Source organism: Excalfactoria chinensis, chromosome 4, assembly GCF_039878825.1.
Source record: "Excalfactoria chinensis isolate bCotChi1 chromosome 4, bCotChi1.hap2, whole genome shotgun sequence".
In the NCBI taxonomy this organism is placed as follows: Eukaryota; Metazoa; Chordata; class Aves; order Galliformes; family Phasianidae; genus Excalfactoria; species Excalfactoria chinensis.
Window position 1 is genome coordinate 51431466 of NC_092828.1, and position 23371 is coordinate 51454836.

The 23371-nt window shown below is 37.5% G+C and overlaps 1 protein-coding gene across 1 annotated transcript in view; it reads right to left on the reverse strand.

Annotated features, from left to right (window-relative positions):
• COL25A1 (collagen type XXV alpha 1 chain) overlaps nucleotides 1–23371 on the reverse strand; it is a 279646-nt gene that overhangs the window by 111985 nt on the left and 144290 nt on the right. Inside the window, exon 5 of the mRNA XM_072335135.1 lies at nucleotides 5068–5085. Within this exon, the coding sequence (XP_072191236.1) occupies nucleotides 5068–5085 (18 nt within the window). The remainder of the gene's footprint in view (nucleotides 1–5067; nucleotides 5086–23371) is intronic.

Consider the following 23371-nt stretch of genomic DNA (forward strand, 5'->3'; position numbering starts at 1 on the left):
GCTCCCATCAATTCTTTTGACAGTACAAGCTAGCAATAGTTCATCTGACCATCAATCAGAATCTCTGCCGTGAAAGTTCAGAAAATAAAAACACACAGTCACATACCTTGAAGCTCAACATTAGAAAAGACACGAGAATTACTGTGTTACTTCTTTATCATGTACACAGAACTGGAAAATTTCAAACTAAAATAACATCACTTCCACAGACATTCCACATACAGGAAAACAAGAGCCTCATTAAAACAAGTATCAATCATTAATACTTTATCCACTTTTAATGCAGATTTGAATGGCTGCCAAAGAGGGGGGAGAAGCATCTGTGGGGCTGCTGTATCTCAAAGTTCTACACAGAAAGTTCATGTATGCTGACATGAGAAAGCCTTTTGCAACACAGATCAGTTAGGGAGAGGATATGACTATAAAGTAAACAACTGTCTAAGACAGTCACACTGAATCAACACACCCCACCCTACATTCGTATGTTGATTTACTTCCAACAGAATTTGCTAAAAGAACATTGTTATCCTTCTCACAATACCAAATGCAGTTTCCTAGTCTTTATACAGACTTTATTTCTAAACAACAATTTCAAAACAAGTCTCTTCCTTTACCCAGATAGTACAGTCATTATTCAAATAACTTCAGAATTGTCAAAAATAGACTTCAGCTTCAATCACACATACCATTATATTAAATAGCAGGTTAGAATTTGTAAAGACTTACTGTGGAACAAAACAACGAAAAAACAAACACACCCACTCACCACCTTTCTCACACAACTCAATATATATTTAATATGTATATAAATTATGTTCTAATCAAGAAAAAAAGTTTTCTTCTGAAGGTCATTCAAAATTCAGAACTGAGATTTTAGCAAAACATTGGAGTTCGTACTACCTGTTCTACAGACCAACCTATGATATGATTGTACTTCATTTCTAAACCTAACAGTAATTTATTTTAAGTTTAATCGTGTTTTCAAAGATAAAACAGAACCATCAGCTTTTTCTGAAAATAATTCAAAATCACAGAATTGTCGGGGTGAGAAGGGACCTTCAGAGACTGAGTCCAACCCCCCTACCAAAGCAGGTTCCCTACACCAGGTAGCACAGGTAGGCATCCAGGCAGGTTTTGAATATCTCCAGAAAATGAGACTCCACCACCCCCCTGAGCAGGCTGTTCCAGTGCTCCGTCAACCTCACTGTAAAGACGCTCTTGCACACACCCATTCAGAACTTCCTATGCTCCAGGTTCTGGTTGTTTCCCCTTGTCCTGTCTCCACACACTGCTGAAGAGTCTGGCCTCACCACTTTGCCCCCCACACATCAGGTGTTTATAGATCTGGATCAAGTCTTTTCTCAAGGCTAAACAGACCCAGTTCACTTAGCCCTTATTCATAGGGGAGATGCTCCAGGCCCTACACCGTCTTTGTGGCCCTCTGCTGAACTCTTTCCAAGAGAAACCTGTCTTTTTTGTACTGGGGAGCCCAGAACTGGACACAGTATTCCAGATGAGGTCTTACCGGGGCAGAGAAGAGGGGGAGGATCACCTCCCTCGACCTGCTGGCCACACTCTTTTTAATGCACCCCAGAATGCCAATGGCCTTTTTGGCCATGAGGGCACACTGCTAGCTCATGGCTAACCTGTCATCCACCAGGACACCCAGGTCACTCTCTGCAGAGCTCCTCTCCAGCAGGTCTTCTCCCAGCCTATACTGGTGCATGCAATTATTCCTCCCTAGGTGCAAGACTCTACACTTGCTTTTGTTAAACCTCATCCAGTTTCTTAGTGCCCAGCCCTCCAGCCTGTCCAGATCTCGCTGAATGGCAGCACAGCCTTCAGGTGTGTCAGCCAATCCTCCCAACTTCATATAATCAGCAAATTTGCTGAGGGTGGTCACTATCCCCTCATCAAGGTCACTGATGAAGATGTTGAACAAGAACGGACCCAGCACTGACCCCTGGGGAACACCCCTAGTTACAGATCTCCAACCAGACTCCTCACCACCAGTGACGACCCTCTGTGCTCTGCCAGTCAGCCAGTTCTCAACCCACCTCACTGTCTAGTCATCTATCCCACACTTTCTCAGCTTTGTTATAAGGATGTCGTGGGAGACAGTATTAAATGCCTTGCTGAAATCAAGGTATACTACATCTACTGCCCTCCCCCTACCCACCTAGCGACAACATCATAGAAAGCTACCAGGTTGGTTGAGCATGACCTCCCCTTGATGAACTCATGCTGACTACTGCTGATAGCCTCCTTCCAAAAATATTTGTGTTTTAGTAAAGTCTCTTTCCATTTGAATAATGAAAAAAATAGTTTTTCAGTTGTATGCTGAAGAATAACAGTAAAAACTCAGTGGCTGAGACAGGAGATGTTACTAATATTACTAATGATATTCATTACAACTAAGTAATTGTAGCCAGTAATTATGTACAAGTTGGGTCAATTAACTTTTTACCTCCTGAAAATCAAGGCAAGAAAAAAGTTGTGATGAATACACTGAGTATAAAAACAGTTAGAATTTAGCTTTGAGCTTGCACGGACATAGAAAAACTTTCAAAAGATTTTTTTAAGTGCTTCATTCATCAACACAGAAATTGTGATCTTTGAAGGCAGGAAGCCTACCAATTCTTCTCATTCTAAATTCCCTATGGGCACAGAAAAGAACAGGGAAATTCTGTGTATTTATGGGTAATTGAAATTCCTGCAAACTGTTGTTTTGTTTTTTAAATGGGAAACAGTTTGTCTTACGTTGTCAGTATGCAAAACACATTCTAATAATACTTTTAAAACCTCTTCATAAACATCTTCAGATTTTTCAACTAAAGCTTAAAATAACACTTCAAAAGTCATGGCTACAGAAGTTACCTGAACCTAAGTTTCTTTTTAAGAGGAGAACATCTAACATTTAGCAGTTTAAGCCCCGCAAATTGTCAACATAGTCTAAAAAGCAGGTCAGTAGCAAGTTGATTACATTCAGTAGCTGCCTATAATCAGGATCTATAATTAAGAGGCATGGCTGTATGCAACTAGTGTCATTTGAGAATTTACCTAGGTATCCAAGACAGCTGCACATGACTGACAGATACAACTACAGTCTAACAGCAGACTCCTGCTCTTTTACATATGGCTGCCAGAGACTAAGCTGGAGACCAAATCTTCCCACGCAGCAACAGATGCCTGTCAGCAGGAAATGTGCCTTAGGAATCTACAACAAGTTGAAGAGTATTCTAAATGCACTAAGGATTGACTTAACCTTCATCTACTACAAGCAGTGCTTAGTCAACTTACATGTCAACACCAACAAACAAGCCTTTATACTTAGGCATTTCAATCTCCATATGCCTTATGCCAATATCCCCTGTCACGCGTGCATTTGTAGGAATTATTTCTGGACTTATGCAGCCAGTCAAAATAACTGAGTTTACATCCTCCTGCTGCAATATTAGCATATTGATTTGAAGAGGAGGAAAGGCACTATTAAGAGTGAACAACAAAGAAACAACAATGAAGGCAAATAGATAAACGTTTCTACTGAGAGGAACCAGTGAAGTTAGATCATAGTATCGATTTTTCTGCCTATCTACTCCTAAAACAGATTATGCTGAATGTTACTATCTCTGTTGTGGTACTTTGCCTACAGGTACCTCAAGGCATTTCATGTACACAGATGAGCTCCAGGAAGTGAGAAGTTGTTTACAAGCATTAAGAGACACTCTGCAAAAGGAACTGAGATGGGGGAAATGGGGATCCAGGCTCAGGTGGAAAGCACACGGGTAGCAGCACAAGTCAACATCAACTTACAGGGCAGTCCAAAGGATCAGATAACATACACAGGTCCTCACTGGAGCTTGTTCAGTACAAGAGTGCCACTCAGAACTACAGTCCATCTCTTCATTGCCAACAGCACAAAGGCTTCAGATACCTCTGCACAGGCCACAGGCCAAGAGCCTACTTACCATAAAGTAAAAGCTCTACGGAAAGGCGCCCATTCCAAATATTATATAGACTATGTATATCACATTAAATAGAATCTGGCACTCTGCAAAGTAGAGTGTCAGAAAATCCTACAGCAGTGATATACAGCATTCAAACTGAGTGTGAAGAGGACTTGTAACACTTTAACTGTTTTCCAACAGAAAGGGATGTGAAGAAGCAAAAAACTCAAGGAAAACGTTTGCATTCCTTAATGAAAATCTTCACTTAAACAAACAAAAACAATGCTGCAAAGATTTGGTTTACAATTATGATTCTGAAATATCAAACACCCCCTTGAATTCTGGCTCAGACAACTTACTTTGCTAAGATGGTCCCCCCAAACCAGAGTTTATTTTTTATACTGCATCTTAGGTAAACAAAAAGTAGTTTTTCCAAGTAATTTCACTGAGCTTGGATTTGATATTGGCTTCCCCACATCACCCCCTCCCCTCTGTTTCTTTGCTCTTCCACGTTTCTTTACCCTGCAACTGAAACAATTTACACATAAATTTTGCTATACCAGGTGCTTCCTCTTTTGCTGGTCTATTTCTACATTAGAAGCAAAGTTAGGTCCCTGGATTTCCACATCTTCAATTACAGCTCACAAGACAAAGTTCTACTATTCTTAAATACAGCAGAACTAATCCAAGGAGCATGTATAATTAATCACAACAGCTAGCAGCACAATATTTAAAATAACTGAGGCCTGTCTGGATTATAGCAATGTTATTAGTATGTGATTAATAAGCAGTTGAAGAACTGCATTTGCTACACATTTGCTAAGTTATTTTATCTTGCTTTAAAGTTAGGTGGCAAAGTTTCAAGCCATAGTTAGGAGATTTGCTTTATTCAGTACCACGTTGTTAACCCTACCATCTGGTCAAACAGCTGAGGGAACTCAAACAACCGTATGGGAGGCCCCACGCTTCTCTCTGGGGAAGTATTTGTTTTACTGAATGGTTACTAGCTTCGAACTTCATGCAGCACAATCAAAAAAACTCCGTATCAAATTACATTGTAGATAAACTGAGTTTCATAGGCTTCATTTAGCCTTATGTAAGAAAACGAGATGGCACTTACTTGAGGACCAGGCTGACCCTGAAAAATAAGAAAATCATAAGGTTACAGAAAGCTATGACAACTATCAGGTCCTTAAACAGCAGCAAAGAGTTACATTACTTTATGAAACAAATAACAAATAATCCAGTAATGGTAATGAAATCAGAGTCTGGATTTTTAAGTCCAATATTTAATTTCAGTGTTTGAATTCAAACTGATAAACTCTGTTCCAATTAAGCGATTCCAGAAATAAATACCAATAACACATAATTGAACCTGTATTTCAGAAACTTCACCTTTTTTGTTTTTTTTTTTTTTTGTAATGACAATACAGATTAGAAATTACAGAAAAACCTAATTTAATAATTCTTAAGTGAGAAAGGATCTACAGATACTGAACTGATTTATAAGTAGGTATTGTATGCTTTTCCTCCCTTGGATTACAGAACAAAGTGCTAACCACTGCCTAGTGAACACAGTCTAAAAATTGCAGGCTTGGGAAACAGGACTGTCTTTCTGCCTTTCTTGCAAGTATAGCACAGTTTTCAACAAGTACAAACTGGTATTTAAACCAGAAAAACAGCAACCAATGAACATCTGAGGTGTCAGCCCAAGAGGCAGCTTGGGAATTCATCTTTGTCCTTTCCCTTACTTACCAACTTACTCTGTTTTTCAATTTTGTCTCCACTGTTAGCTGTGCATTTCCACCAGCAATGAACAAGAGCCTATATGCCATACTCACAAAAATCTGCACCAGCGGAGGTGACCCTCTATTGCCACCGCTGAAACACACCACCCACTGCTTGGTCTCCACAAACATTGAGCAAATACTGATGAATGCCGACAGGCACCATTTCTTCCCCATGGACAAATTCAATTCCACACCTTTGCTTAATGTGCTCTCCCATGTCATTAGATACTTTTTCAGACTGCCACCCCCATTGCCATCTGTCACACAGCAATAAAATGGAACAGAATATCAGCAGGGAGATTCAGCATCTACTGCCATGCCATCATCTGCCTCTGACATTATGGGGCAACAAAGTAAAATAGGAGGCATTAATTTTGGAGCAGCCATCTTGTTTATTATGAGCAATTTTTCTTTAACTTTCCACCTGGAAAGCATCTTTGCAAGGAAGGACATAGAAGTTCTGGTGGACACCAAGCTGAACATTGGTTAACAGCATGCTCTAGCCACAAGGAAAATCAACAGTATTCTGGGTGGCACAAGGCAAAGTATTGCCAGCAAGTAAAAGGAGGTGATCCTTCCCTTCTTCTCAACACTGGTGAGCTTGGTGTGCTGGGTCCAGTTCTGGGTTCCTCAGCACAGAAAGACATAATTGCACTAGAGGCAGACGAGTGAATAACCACCATGGGAACAAAGGTTGAGAGAGCTGGGACTGTTCAGCTTGAAGAAGAAAAAGCTTGGGGCACAAACTGCCCAGAGACTTTGTGGAGTCTCCTTCCTTGAAAATCTTCAAAAGCCACCTGGATATGGTCCTGGGCTACCTGTTCTGGGCAACTCTGCTTGAGCAGAGGCAGGACCAGATGATCGCCAGAGCTTATTTTCCACCTCTAATAGTCAGTAATTGTGAGATATTGAAGAAAAAAAAAAAAAGCATTTGACCAGACATGCTATTTACAGGAAAAGCCACTGAAAAACTTTTTTTTTTAATGAAACAAAAACCACGATTTTAATTTACATGCAAGCTTAAAAAACAAACAAACAAGGAATATAAGATATTAGAAATAATGTTAGAGAGGAATCGTAGTAAAAATAGAGTTATTGTAGCTAACCTAATCCTTACACTGAAGGAGGCCGAAAACGTTCCTTGTTATAGATGCTGTAACCTCGTTCTCACAAGGAACTAATACATTTGCTGTGTATGGGTTTTCAGATTAGAAAAAAAAAAATACCTGGCAAAAGCTTGCCAATTCTAGTACAAAGATTTCGTGTTGGCTCAGTCCTATGAAATTACACATCTCACTTGCTTAATAAACATGCTTGGAGTCCACTGCACTCAGCTTTTACCCTCATCTTCCCATCATTGCAGGTTTTAAGCCATCATATGCTCCACTTGATCCTAAAAGTCACTGGAATTGCTTACTGATGCAGTATTGAGCAAGCTGTATGATAAATTGATACAAATGAACTGAGACCTATGCATACAAACTTTCCTATATAAAAATCACAATACATGTCTCTCAAGCATATTTAAAGATGTAATACATTTTGACCAAATCATGAAAGGGTTTCCAAGGTACACATAACAAATGAAGTCTGAAATCAATAAAATTCTGATTTAAAGCTGTAGAAGGCAAATGGGGAAAAAAGAAAACAAACCAAGAAGGCTTGAAAACTGACACAATATTCTTCATGCTTATTTAAGACATGTAGGATACTCAGTGTTCACATGGTATATGCTGTAAGACAAGAGACACACCTACATAATACAAACATACTCTGGAAAAGGTAAAGGATAAAGTCATACTCCTATGAAATTGTTTCCTACTCTCTGCCTCAAAAGCACAACCAGCTTAAGTGCATTTATAATTACTGGTTTATAGTATCTGAAATATGGAAAGAGAAATTTGATTTTTAAAAGACAGTTGTTTTTCATGGCAACAAAGAACTCTAAGGTAATCCTAAATATAATAGTTGAACTTCCGCAGGCCCTCTACCTTCCAATCATTCAGCACTTGACTGAAAATGCAGATGCTGAATATAGAAGTACTCATAGCACATTTTTTTGATCCTGCTAACTATAATCCCCTTAAACTTAGAAGGAGTTTGCCTTAATTAAGGTAATTCTTTTCTGTTCTCAGTTGCTCTCAATCCTTCACTGTTTTTGGGTCCTACTATCTAGCAAATGCAGTTACAGTATAGTTTTCTCACTGACGATGCACTAAACAACATTAACAAGAGGATGCAGCAAGCACTGTATTACAGAAGTCATCAGCTCTGCTTGAGAAGGTACAGGCACAAAGAAGCTTGACAGCTGGGAGACAAAGAAGGGGAGTTCATTTTGCCTTTTCTTATCTTTGTACATTGTGGAAAAAAAAAACAAAACACAAAAAAACAACAAAGCAACAACTTTCGATTATGATCTAGCATTATACTTCTTTAGAGGAAGCTCAGTTAATATGTTTGTGCTCCCAGGAGGGCTCCAAGATTACTGAGATCACTCTGACTCAGTATTACATGAATTAGTCCTAATGCACACTGCTTGTGGATTAAAATGTTTTAGCTATTTATCTTAAATTAGAATAAAAACAAAAATGGGTGAAAACACTCTCAAAGACTGAAAAGTCACCAAGCCAGCATTACTCTATTTTAAAAATATTTATGAATTATCCTTTATTCTTATGTTATTTAGTGTAAAATTCAGACATCAATTGAACACTGAAAGGGGAATATATGGAACATACATGGGTGAAGATTGTTTTAGATCTCCATGAAGGTGAGCAGGATTTGTATTAATCCAGTTCATAGTAGAGTTTGGCCTTATATATTATAAATCAGTGTAACATGATTTATTTAGTTTTCATTTCTTTGACAACTGAAGTATAATCTTCCTCAGCAAAAGACCTTATAAATCTCCATATTAACTGGATGTCAAGAATTGCCATATCAGCTTTGCTTAGACCCATGCTCTGAAAGTAGCCTTGGTCTACTCTCTAGAATCAGATCAGATTTTGAAAACCTATCCGGGTTGCTACTGCTTTTCAGCATTATTGTTTTAAGCGATTGCTCTGAGTAGAGCACAGAATAAGAATGAACCCTCTTGCCCTCCCATAGATGCATCCCTTCAAGTCTAACAAAGTTATCTTGTTAATAATGTAAACACAAGCCAGGGATGCACAGAAAAGATCACCTACTCTGAAAGAACCTGAATGTAGGTCCTTTCCAACCTTATGACTCTATGATTCTCAACTATCTGAAACAAACAAAAAAAAAGTAATATGTTATTTTGCTTGAATTTGTGACTGGAATTATCAGGAAGAAGTCAGCAGCAAGCAAGACAACACCTGAAAGCACCTAAAACTGGCAACCTCCAGCTGTAATTCCAAAACAGACACAGACATCTCTAGACAGCAGATGCTCATATGCTTCAGCTTGGGTTGGAAAGTTTAATGAGGTTTCATTTGTTGTTCTTAGTTTGTTTCATTTAGCATGCTGTGTCTCTCTACAGTCTGTTCTCAGGATGCACTTACAGAGCAGTCCCAACACTATTAACTTACCTGGTGCATTGATGCAGTTAATCTGCATTCTTATGGTATGTGTAGCTGCATAATCTAACATGTTTTTGGCAAAGACTTCAGAAGACTTTTCCTTTCTGTATTTCCATTCACCAACTTAATATGTTATTTAGCAGGAAAAAAAGGGGCTAAGTTTGGCAGCCAATTCTATTTACTTTGACTGAAAGACTTGTACAGCTGGTTGCTAATCAACTTCCATACAATTTAACCTAACAACTGTGGACATGAAAAGAGGAAGGTAAAGATATACAGTCTAGACAAGTCAAGATGGAATCAACAGGTAAGCTATTAATCTGCTAGAAGAGAAAATTAAAGGATGTTTATTGACTGGAAGCAGCAAGCATCACAAAAGCGTTACTCTGCAATAGAAAGAAAGCTCAGGAGCATAGGAAAAATTCTTAAGAAAATGGAAGCTGATGTTTCAGGTTAACAAATTGAGCTTGTAAAGAAAAGGGGTTTTTGGTAAGTGAAAGGACAAAAGATGTGTTTGAGGTAGCAAAGAATAAAGTGGTTCTCGAAACAGAGAAAGAGAGAATGGCAGAAACTCATACATAAGAAGGTGTTGGCAGTTGATCAGAATGCCTTGAATAAAGTAACTTCGAAGAGTGCCTTCTTAAAGAATGTCTAGGATAGCATACAGATACATGGGACTGTTCAGATGTAATCAGCCAACAAAATCCAGGCAGAGAAATAAAAATGCAAGAAGGAAAAGCCTGCAGAAAGAGGAATCCCAAGAGCCATGGATGCATTGCCAGAAGTAACACCATGCCATATCAGAGGCACCACCTCACTACACTTTGGGGACATCCTCTGGACAAAGCACCTGAATTAGGAACAGCTGTCCTACAGCCTAATCCAGATAGAAAATGATCAGAGAATAGGAGGAGTGTATCAGCTTGGATAGATGCAGAAGACTGAAGGGGCTTATTGGCACCCTTGAAGTCTATAGTACAGAGACTGAAATAACACCAAAGTAAGACAATATGTGATTAATATACATTTCAGCATGAGAAATTCAAAAAGCAGAGACTGAATATGCACAAGACCTAAATTACACTGTTTTTGAACAAATCACCTACCAGCTTTCCATCCATACCAATCGGACCCTAGGATAATCAAAAGCCAAAACAAAATTGAACAGTTAAAATCAGTGGAATACTGAAGTTGAGAAAAACATACAGACTTAAGGAATACCACAGGCTTTAGAAGATGACTAACTATGGCAGCAATAAATAAAAGAAATAAATGCAATAGATTGAGAATCAGGGCACAGAAAATAACCAACAGAGCAGATCTAGGACAGCCTGATGCAAAGTAGCCAGACGACAGCTGGTGTTCAGCATGCAGTGAAGGAGTTAAGTTGGAAAATCAGTGTGGTACAACATAACCAAACGTATGAAATAATGCATCTGGTCTGTGCACTTCCTTTTGGACTGAAAAAAATGGAATAGTCTTCTCACAATTACATGGTTGCCAGATGAAAAGAGAAAATGTTTAAAATCTTGTAACTAATACATTTGAATTAATATTGTAATAAATTTGTTTAATCAACTCCTGCAGTTCACTAAGGTGCTGAGGATTTCCTCCTATATTTTAGCCTAGAAATACAACCTAAATCATGGGCTGTAGTAGAAACACCAGACACATACAAGGAAAAAGGACATCAACTGAATGCACAGTTCGTGAAACTCATTATTTTTGCTGCATTATTAGCTTCCCAAGAAGCCTGTGGACTAACCTACCCTCAGTTCCAATAACAAGTTGCTGTGTCTGGATAGCCCTACAGGAATATAACCTCCAGCTTTTTCTGGGATTTACTTTCATGTTACAGATTAGATGATGTGCTGAGAATGTGAAGCAGGTTACCAGTATCTTCTTTATCTGTATAATGACTATTTTTGTTATGTTCTGAGGTCCTGGGAAAGAAAACCTACAAAATCTTTCAAGTTTTCTTTTTTTAAAATCAGTTCTTTCCTAATATCTGATATAGAAAGCAACACCACAGTATATTATCAGGACAGTTTTTATTAGCATTCTTCCTCAGAAGCTCTTGATCCCATACTTGTAGCACACAAGCACGCACAAAACACTAGTTTTCTCAAAGCTATTTAACAAATTTCTAATTGTATTCCTCTACATCCCAACAATCAAGGCCAACCTACAAATTATTAGCTTTCCCAGATTTTTCTAGCACTCTATAACAGAACTTCTATCTAGTAGCATTTAAACACACTGTCTGCTGCAGGTGCAAAACTGAAGACTAAGCTGAGCTCTGGCTGTGAATACATTTACTTCTAGAAAGCTAACTAAAGACATTAACAGCGGAAACTCAGCAGTAAGTTCATGGTGAGTATATAAAGATCCCCAAAGGGGCCAGAAGCTAAGTTTAACAATTTGGTCTCCAGCAAGCTTAGCCCAAAAGATTTGATTATTTTTTTTTTATGACAGATGAATAAAGTAATGGCTTTCCTTCTACAAGTACTTGTAGAAGGAAAATTCATTATGTAGGTCAAACTGATGGTTTAAAGAAGTTAAAATCTTTTGTAGCTGAAACACTGCTTGTATTTTGCAAATAGGCACTGCTTTCTTTACTGTAGAAAAGAAAACATGTTCTACTTATACACTCTTAACAGTGATGAACATTTTAGCTACTGTTAGTTTTATTGCCTGCTCTTTATCCATAGTACATATAGTCCAATAATTCAGGTGCAGATCTATCTCAAAGAGTCTTAGGAAAAAAAGATATCAGAAATTTCCAGGAGACTTAAAGGAAGCACCTGCTCACAACTGAAAATGATAGGCTTTCAACCCTTCTCATTCCATTTGTATTAGGACTTCTTGCTGTCTAATTTGGCAAAGCCTTCCGGGATTTCCTCTATAGGATAGAGGAGTGAGAAAATTGCTTGAGACATATTGCTCTACAGGAGGAAAAAATCTGTGAACATAAAAGGTCGTTACTGTGAAACTGAATATTATGGCCATTTTGAAAAAGCGCTATTTCTTTTTTTTAACTGAACAAACATTAAAGTTTCCTTCTTTTCTCAATTGAGGGAAAAAAAGAAAACCATTTTTCTGAAGATTGGAACAGTCTGAATTCTCTCAGCTGATCCAAGGTAGGTGAGACAGCTCTGCTGAAGCAGTGCACGAAACTACTTCAGGATGCACTGTCAAATCCTTCATATAACAATACTTATTGAAATTTATGATATGATTGTAATAGAAGTCTCAAGGAACACTCAATGGCAACTTCATTTGTTTTGAAATAAATGCCAAGAACTACAGTCTGGTTTTGACTTGTCTCCTGAGCTGCATACTGTTCGAATTGCTTCCTGCTTTGTTCACTATTAACTGCTGCTATAGGTTAACATGTCACTTCTTTTAAAAATGAAACAAAAAAAGCACGAACTTCTGTTACACAATTCTTACAGAACACTAAAAAAAAAAAATAAAATTAGACAATATAACACTAGAGAAGGAGACAAGTAGATTTATGCAACAGACACAGACATCAGCTATTTGTTTACTTAGAAAGGTACTACAGGAGGTAGATCTATAGATATCATTTTCAGGCTTCCACTACCCTTTTTCTAAAATATATGCCATTACAGGTTATGAAATTACTTATTTTCACAGATCCTCAAAAGCAAAGACACTTCTACTGTAATTTTCCCTAAAGAATACCCAGCTCTTCCCTTAACATTAAAATCTTATCTAATAACCCTAACATTGAGAGGGACAACACACGGGAAGAATGAGAATAAGTGTCATTTAGCTTTCTCATCATGAAAAGTAACCTGTACTCAAGAATATGTAAAATGCAATGCATCCCAAAAGATACATACTTTTAGTCAGATTTTTAATACTACACAAACATAGTTGTTTTCTACTTAGGCTGTTCTGGAAGCATGCATTTTAAGGGGCTGAGAAACTGTAAGCATCAGCAAATGCACCAGAAACTTTCAGATGATTGCGATCAAAAAAGATGGGCAGCATTCTGACTTTAAGCAGATTTACTACATTTGTTTCTTTAGAACATTATGAATGTGACAATCTTAGATACTGAAAACTATTATGCAATCAAATACTCTTTCAGGAGAAAAACAGGGAGGAAGACTTAGAATATCTTCTTAGTTTTCCTTTCTCTACTTGTCCTTAAGTGATCCTTCTATTTAAAGGAATACTCATGAGATGACTTAATTGTGAATCAGAATAAGCATACTAAATTAAACACATTTCTTCTTTATGAACTGCAGATAATCCTTTATTTTTTTCATTTTAATAATAAAATGGATCCGCATATATTAGCGGTTCAGCAACTTTGATAAGTTAATCATCAATGCAAGCATGCAAATACACAACAAACATATCCTGTGGAAGGAATGAAGTAGTGTTTTGACACTGCAAATTTGCCCAGTTCTATAATTTTGTGCAAATCTAAATTAAAATGGGCCAGTTATCTCCAAATCTATAACCACCACTCAAGCATTGATATTTCATTGTTTTTCCTATTTTATGAGAAATCAAGTATTTTAGAAACAATTATTTTTCCTTGTGTAGACAATACTGGATTTTTAGAAATTGTCTTTTAGATCACATATTTGATAGATTTAGAATATAACTGCTTCTGAATACCATAGTAGCATTTCTGAATTCAGAAGCTCTTATCCCGATGACTGAATTATTTCACATTTACACTCCACATTTCTAAATAGTCTACAGCAAGTTCAGTTGTGAACTTGCTACTTGCAGCTGCCTGAAATCTCCTACATAAAGATGTATGAAGGACTTAGAAGATAGAACTGAGCGATGCAGCTACTGTATGAGCTGCAGCTCAGTTGTTGCGTATGAGTGAGATTAAGATCATCTATATGAGAAGAAAATCAATTGGTGTCTAAGCAGGTTTAGAGCTAATGCCCAGATCCAGGTACGGCCAAATAGGCAATCTGAAAAGGCAGTGTGTCATATTTTACTTCAAGAATGTCAGATTTCCTCATCATACCATTATAAATGATAGATCTCCACTGCTTTTCCCCCCTGCTTTGGTTAGTTACAGGTTTAGCAAAGCTGATTTTAATTAGGTACTGCAGTATAATTCCCTAGGAAGCCTGATGAGACTTCTCTTCAATGAAACTCTATTTTAGAGCTTATGTGGCTGATGAGTAGGATAAGCTTTTCAGCTAAGTTTTTCCCACTGATGAGACATAAGTTCTTTCTCAATGCTGTTAAGAGCAGCATCAGTGAAATGACCAGGTACAGACTTCACTTGTTACAGTCCTGAGAGAAAAAGTGCATTAAATCAACCTGCAACAAATCTCTCTGACCAGCAATCAGGAGACTACTGATAAATCAAAATGATTTAAGAAGAAAGAAACATCACTGTGAGAAGAACAGTAATGAGACTTCTGCCTAAATCCCCCAAATTACTGACACATAAGAGCACTAAAAGGCTATTTCAGAGAAATTCATTACAGAATTTCCTGAAACTTTCCCTCAAGCAGTTTGTATTAGCGACAATCTGAGACATAACATTTAGCGAGATAGATGACCACCTGGAGATAGTAAGATAAGTCAATATGTTCTAAAGCAGGAATTTCTTTATAGTATGGATGATTTAAAAGTAGTCTGTTATTCATTATAATATAATTACTGTAAATATTGTGTTACAATAGCACTGTCAGGCTGCTTGATCATCTTGTCCAGCAACTTACAGGCTTCCTATCAACTGTTAGAACCTCCCTTTCAGCTTTTAGAAAAAAGCACCTTTTTTCTCCAGATAGAAAAATACCAAGATGTGAATTGAACTCTGCAAAAGAGCACACTTGGTTTTTTTGTATTTTGTTTGTTTTTTCTTTTTAAGAATTTTTTTCCAATGAAATAAACAAGACAACAAAAACGCATTCTTGAACCCTTAAAGACTAACCCTGTATTTTCAGGAATTTTCCATGCTGTTGTATGCCACATTAATTCTCCCATCAAGAACTTCAACAAAATTGCCTTTATCGAACCACCAAGGAACTAAAAACATACCCTGCTAGCACGTAACAGACCCAGTAAAAAGGTCCCAATAACAGCTGAATGCAGCACCACCAATAAGGTTCCCAACCATATTTCCATCAGCCAGAAAAGCTCCCCCATGCAGCTCCTATCAACACGAGGATTTTAGTTCATAAACATGATGGCAATGAAAATTTATTCCAATTTATATTTCAAACCACCTGTCCTGTGTTATATCTTCAATACAGAGAAATACAGCATACATATATAAAACAATAAGTCTATGCTAACAGTAAGCCGCAAAGCAAAATGGACAGAAATCTCACATTTTGCTCTTCTTGCTACTGGAAATAAAATGTTTCCTTGTTTTCATAATTGCCTTTGAATTTCACAAAACAAATAATGTGATTTAAAGAAGTGGATTCCGTGAAGTTGCTCTAATGACTAGATTAGCCTAAATTAGACACCAGAAATCATCAGTAGCAGAAGATGGAAGATGAGCAGTTTTAAAGATTCCAGAATACACCAGAAATACAAAGCCCAGTCTCCAGAACTTTTTGTTGGAGCAATATCAATCCAGATTACAAGGCCCAGAGTCCAGCATGAAGTTTGAACACAGTAAGAGCTTCTTTGCAGTTTTAAAATGGCCTGGTCAGTGGTTTGGAGAAAGCAAAACCATTCAGTGTTGGGCTATTCACAGAATGGCTGAACTGCAAAAAAAAGCACCACATATGGTAACAATATGAGAGTACAAAGAGTTCTATGCAAGAAAAATTATAGTCACTTCTCAAAAGCACATTTCACAGCTGAAAAGTAATTGCTGAGATTCTGTTCATTTCTCATAGTGGATGCAGGAAATGTGACAAGCAGTTTCTTGCAGCGCAGATGCATTTTTGAGTATCTGAATGATATGAGTGCTCTTCCTGCTGAAATCTATATGTAAAAATGCACAAGGAAACTGAGCAGACCTAAACTGGATTGGACTTTTCTAAAAGACCATAGGCAGACATTATTCCATTTATTAAGGCACACTAAGCGCACACTGTTAAAAATGCTCAGTATCAAAAATTGTGTTTCATATGCTTCATCTATCCATACAAAACAAATCTTGTAAAAGGTTGCAGAACTATACATAACCATAAAAAACAAACAAACTTCATTATGCTACTGAATTCCAGCATTGCTTAGCAGGTAATTGAACACTAGGAACATGCATACAGAACTGAAGTGTCCTACTGTTGACCCAATAATTCTTGTTTCTCTCAAAGAAACTGAAACTCCTGTATCCACAGATAGAAAGCACATGGCTAATTCATCAATGCCAGTGACACTGTGAATATATTAGATGTGGTTAGTGCCATGTTGATGAGAAAACAATAAACTGAAAAATACCACTTCTCAAAAATTAGCTGGCTGGCATTCAGGAGAACATCAATTGTTTTAACAGCTGTGGCACGATGACTTTGATGAATTAGATTTTTGTTCTTCTGGAATAATTCTAAAGAATCCCTCTCTTCTGTCCCCTCACATCACCATGGACGTAAGTCTACTTTGTCGCTGAAGGCTGAGTAAAGAAGAACATGCCTTGCTACTGTTTTGATGACTTTACAAAATAAAAGAAAAAAAATCCATTTCAGTTCTTTTAGTGAATCTCTTCTTTGGTTTCTACAAATCTTATTTCCAGGAAATTGAGGCCCTTTAAGAAAAAACACAGTTTCCTGGCATGTAATACAATACCACAGAAACACAACCTTCATAGGCTTTTTTTTTTTTTTTTTTAAACCTTCCTTCAGTGAAATCACCTTTGGAAGATTAACAAAACACAACAGCAGGCACATTAACTTGTGCTCTATACTTCTGTCATGTACCTAACTAGACTTAAAAGGCAAAAATATACATTCCGCTAGTGTAAAACCACTACGATTGTTTTAAATATACTACAACCCAAGCCATTCCTTAACAGTTGGTTGGGCTGTATTCAACTCTATCCCCTCCAGAATAACTTGTAACCCATAAATCCTCTGAAAACATAGAACACGATGGAAAAACTTGCGGAACACACTTAGAAAGATTATTCCGTTTTATGAAATAAAGCAGAATTCAGCATCCTACCTTTTCCATTCTTTCCACCTGAAGCGTTTCCCATGAAGTACATGATGATGAACAGTTTTATCTCCCCAATTTTACAAAAAGGGCATATAGCAATGAAAAAAGTATACCTTAAGAAAAGGATTATTTCTAGAATTTGTAGTAAAGTTTTCCAATAGATCTTACCACAGTCAGTACCAAAACCGGCTTCTAGAAGTAATCATTACTACTGTGCCAATATCATTAATCATAATAAGATAAAGAAAGTGCTTAGACATTCACACAACATTTTTATTTGCAAATTTGGACTTTTACTAGTTAAAATAATTAACTGGAAAGCTAATTTGTTACCTTACTGTCCTGTCCCGCTGACCTCACACAGTCCTAATGACTTTATTTCCATGACATAGAGCTCATGAGACAATAATGAGATAACATTTGAGATACAATAACCTTTCGATTGGTACCAGAATTTTTACACTAAGTTATTGGGAAAACTCAAGGAGCTTTGCTTTTCAATATCTCATTCAAGAGCAAGCATCAAAGGAGTTGGAGGGAAAAAATTCTGAGCATTATAAATAATAATAAAAAAAAAAAAACTCATTGGGAGAAACATAATGTAGATACAACGCCATATTGGCTGCCAAAATGGTTGAGAAAGAAATCTACAGACCACACTGTTTGGAAAGGGAAAAAAAAAAAAAAAAAAAAAGAAGAGTTAGAAGGATGAAAAGAAGTCCAATTGAGAATAACTCAGTAAAGCAGCCATGAAAAACTGGGCCACACATTCACCAGCTATATGGTTTACTTAAAATGATTTTTGGTTTGCTTCTAGTTGGCTTGATAAGAGGCTACTCAAGGGATACCAGAATGATTCTGTCATTTTAATTGGGAGATCCAGCAGCAATATGCTGCTTCAGACTAGTTCTGCAGTTCTGCTCCTTTTTATAGGTGAAAACATACTGGCCCATCTTCTAAACTTCTTGCCAATTTTTTTCTTCCTACAAATTTCTTCCATGTGTTTCTGGAATATTTTTGGACATTAGAGAACAAGTGTGCATCTCCACTAAAACTTTCAATCAAGTTGGTGGCTGTTTACCCCTTTAAGATTTTCAGGCATTCTATTAAGTTTTTCCATACTCATATATTTGCTTTTTGCAGCTTCCCCATTTAGAAACAAACAGATATTCCTACTTAAAAGTGCCTTTCAACTCAGAGCAGTACCAAAGTCTCACACAGGTAGAAAATACTTCTGTATTTCTCAACAACTACTATCCAAACCAAAAATAAACTAAATTAGTCAACAAAACACTTAAGCCAGAAAACACATCAACATAGAACATGTGCTACCCACCCTGCAATGCTATAACGTGATAGAAAGTACAACAATAATAGTGGAGTGACACAGTACTAGGCTGCAACAAATTCAAACAAGTCCAACCACAAGTGCAGAAAAAAAAGAACAATTGCTGACCTCTGCAAAGCCCTCCAGGAGACAGGGAGCTCCAACAAGATACCCTTGCCTCCACTGCCAGCCCTTAAATGTGGTCTGGGAAGGGGCGGATTGTGGCTCCACCTGTTCTGGTCACTCAGGTACAACGCATGCACCTGAGCTCCCCTGGGTTGGCCCTGCCTTCCACCAGGCACTCAATCACTCATTCAGGCCATGATTTAATATTTCTGCTACACACCCCCAAGCCAAGAAAACCTGCAAATTCAAGTATCTCATACCTATGCCTTTTTAGCTCATACTCCAGCAAATCATGCAAATCCTTCTTACCTAATTTCAGTCAAATTATGCAACTGAAATTGAAGCTTATCAGAGCTGAACAAATGAATTGAAAACAAGAATATCATTTAGTGAAGCAACTTCTATAATCCTAAAACATTTATCAATTTCATTATTCTAATTTCATCATTCCATTTTTTTCTTATCTTTAGATTATTTTAAGTTTTGGGAACCCACGTGAACACATCTGAATACACATTTTCATTACTTTTTATTGAGATAACTGGATTTCAGATTCATAAAAGAACTCTTGCAGAAGCTGGTGGCAGCATGAAGAACAAAAAATAATTTCTTTCCAATCCCATTTACAAAGAAACAACTTGTATGTGATGATAATACCAGATCACGTTTTCCACAATTCAAGGGCAGAGAGCTAAAATAAGAGATCATCCTACCACTCACAGAATGGACAAAAAGTAAGGATAATTGATTCCCACAGCTGGAAGTGGAAACATTGAGATCATTCCCAGAGCGGAAATATACTGAAGGATAGCTGATAAAGGCAGACTACCTGAATGAAAAACAGAAACCTCACTCACAAGGATTTTATGCACTACAACAGTTGCCGAACTGCTGCAAATTCGCTCTTGCTGTTTTGGCACTTTCCTTCACAAGCACCTATGGAAGACTGCACCATCATTAGCAAAGATCTCAAAAACAAACTGCAAGTAGCAAACTGAAATGACTTCAAATAGTATAGGCCAAAAACTCTATACACAAATCAAATAACAATCAACAGGATGGACCATCACTTTAAATTTGAACTTTACACTGCATTACAGTCACAAAAATCTATGTACTGAGAAACAGAGCACATCCTTTGTCTCCCATACAAAGATCCCAATTTCATTTTGCCTCCCTGTAATACGATGGAAAACACAACAATGACAGCAGAGCAGCAAGGTCCCAGGTTGCAGCAAGTGAGGATTTACTCAAACACAACAGCAGCAGGCACAGAAACAAAGGAAAAAGCTGCTTACCTTCAGGAGGCCTCAGGTACATAGGGATATTCAACAAAATATCCTTGCCTCTGTAGCCAACCTTTAAATGAGGTTTGGGAAGGGGTGGATCTTGTCTTCACCCCTTCCAGTCACTCAGGTATGTTGTATGCACCTGAGTTCCCCTGGGTGGGCCCTTACCTTCCCACCAGGTGCTCCATCACTGTTTCAAGCCACGGCTTCACATTTCCACTAGAATTCACAGGTAAACCAATAGTCATATACAGGAAGAACTATTGAACTCACCCACCCAGTGAAAGAAGAATCTGTGGGTGCCTAATGCTACCTCCCAGAAAGCAACCTAGATACAAGAGACACTCTCCCCTTCAGTGACTGGTCCTTAAATGAGTCCAGGTGCCTCTACTCTGAATCCACCCCTTCTGGTCAGCTGGGGAGCACAGGTGCAAACAATCTGCCTGTGCTTTCTGGACCAGCCCCACCCCTTTACCAGGTGCTCAATCACCACTTCAAGCCATGACCTAGCAGTTCCCCTACAACTTCAACTCACTAAGAATTCCAGCCTCACCAATCATAAGTAAACAGCAGTTGATATTGGTACGAATATCCCCCAAACAACAAAATTCTACATTAAAAACTTAATATTCCTTTCAACATGAGTGCTCACATGTCCTGATTGTTCTTCTTTGAGCTCTTCTTGCAAAGCAAAGAAGAAAATGTTTAAATTTCTCTCCGTTAAAACAGGAACAGTTGCAACAGATCTGTACCAATAAAACCAATGGAGTTCCTAATGACCATAGAATTGTTTGAGTTAGAAGGGGCCCTCGAAGGTCATCTAGTCCAACTCCCTTGCATCAAACAGGGATATCTACACTGATCTTCTAATAGACCTTCTACAACAATCTTCTGCTAGATTCAGTACTGTGCAGATCTAAATACTATTTTCATTAACATTATTTGGTTTACCTTAAGAAAAAACAAAAGAAAAAACTCCACAATTTTGTGAGGGTGATTTATGATCTGCATACTACAGTCATGGAAAAAACCTCCAGTAGACATTCCACACTGCTTGTATAAATCTTTCCTACTAGACAAGCGTGTTTGCTTTCAGAAATGTGACTGCTTTAACTAATCCCGAGTTTGGTATGCACAGACGTAGCTGAGAATTTGTCTCGTCATAAAGGAAAACAGAGGCAGACCAAACAACATCCTAGCAATGCGAGAGCCAAGATGTGTCCACACCAGCAGATCACCATGAACAAAGAAAGGCTTTGTTCTACCACCTAAACACTAACGTTACAGCCCTGACTATTTCTGGTATAATTACTGGATGATGCTAATCAGCATGTAACCCACTGTAGGTATTTGAAAAAACATTTTATTTTCCAGTGGGGAGAAAGTTCTTCAATCAGCTTTCTAAGGACAGTGATTTTACATCTCCTTCAAATCTCAAAACTGGTGAGAAATCAAACAGCTCAGGCAAGTTGTAAGCAGCACCTTTAACTATCCCTGGGTATTCACTGTATAACCTGTACACAATTCTCACAGCTACAGTTTAAGAAATGAAGCCCAGAGCTACAATTCCTATCCATGCATATGTTGGGAAAACATTTGGAACACATAATTTTGCTCAGAGGTAGTTTATTTCTTAAGAAAAGCTATTTCCATTACACTGGAGATTTGCAGTGTGTGTTGAAAGGAAATGACTGGGAAATTTCAAGTGGGATTCCCAAAGAAGGGCAAGTATGAATAATGTTAGGTACAGTTCAAACATTAATTATGTATGCCAAAGCATGGACACGAAAATCCTAATCAAAACCTTCTGCATGCCACCTGCTTAGCTGCTAAACTAATGTCAGTAAAGTAGACCAGAGATCCAAGCTATAATTGCTGCTAAGTGAGTGACAAGTTTAATTCTTCTCCCTATCTACATGAAGTTAATTATGGAAGTGAGGGTAATTTTAAAAGCTGTGAAAGAAAATACTTTAAAAAGACATTTTAAAAAGAAATGTTAAATTACATGTATCTTCCATCAGCAATAATCCTGTACTTATCTGATGGATATATGAAATTACAATATTTAGATTCAAACTAATGTTAATTTTGAACTCTATAATAATTCTCTCCAGCCCATAGTATTCTAGTGCCATCGTTCTCAATTCTCGTGACATGCTAACACCTAAAAAATGCCATACAGGCAGATGGGTCCCCTGAAAACGTCATGTTTCCCAAGCCAATCACTTCTGTCAGGCTAAAAAGGAAGATACAATACATAGAACTGAGATAAGCTCTTTGAATTTCAGATGTTTTAAATTTTCTGTGAATTTAGAATAAAGAAATACTCTGAAATTTTTTATATATATATATATATATATATATATATATATATATATATATATATTTCCCCCCTACCAAATAGGAATTTATTGCAAAAGTTTTGCTGGCATATGTTTTTAAGACCAGAAATAAAAGGTAGTCCACAAAAACACCTGTTGAGAAGAAGAAATGATGTAAAAGACACACAGAAACTTCTACTGGATCACCAGATCAAATCCTAAGGGGAAGCTCAGGAACTGACATAGCAGCTGCTTGATCTTAGACATTTATAATGTACTGCAAACAAAGAAAAGCCCTGATCAGCTACCTGAAATACCATGTTCATTGTAAAATTGGTTACACTGCCATAGGCTGAGCTTAACAACTGTTAAGCTCTCAAACTGACTTTTTTACTTACACTAAAAAATTGCAGAATAAAGGCTGCTAGATCCACGTGAACTGACAGAAAAAGTCCAGTCAAAGCCTATTGCCTTGTTTTGGCAGACTTGCACATTCAATCTGTCAAACGAGTGAAAGTATGCCTTGCCATACAAAATTTTGTTTGGTTTTATTTGTTTGAAATTTTTTAGCAACATTAATGTAGAAGTTAGAAACTGGAAAAGCAGGCATCCCATGAGACACTGTGATGAGAAAACCTCATACATCAATTATACGCTATTTCTTACACTAGAAGGTACTTTGTCACAGTTTTAAATAGTCAAGATAGCTATAACACAAACTGAATTGATATTCCCTTAATTCTGTAGACTGGATCAACCTGTGAAATTCCAAGACAGAAAATAATCAGTTCCAACCCAGGGTAACAGTCAAATTATTGATGTTTCATACCCATGCCCCATACTTGCAATCATTGGCAGCTCCTATATGATTTAGTCCTGATACCTCATGCCTCAATAAGAAA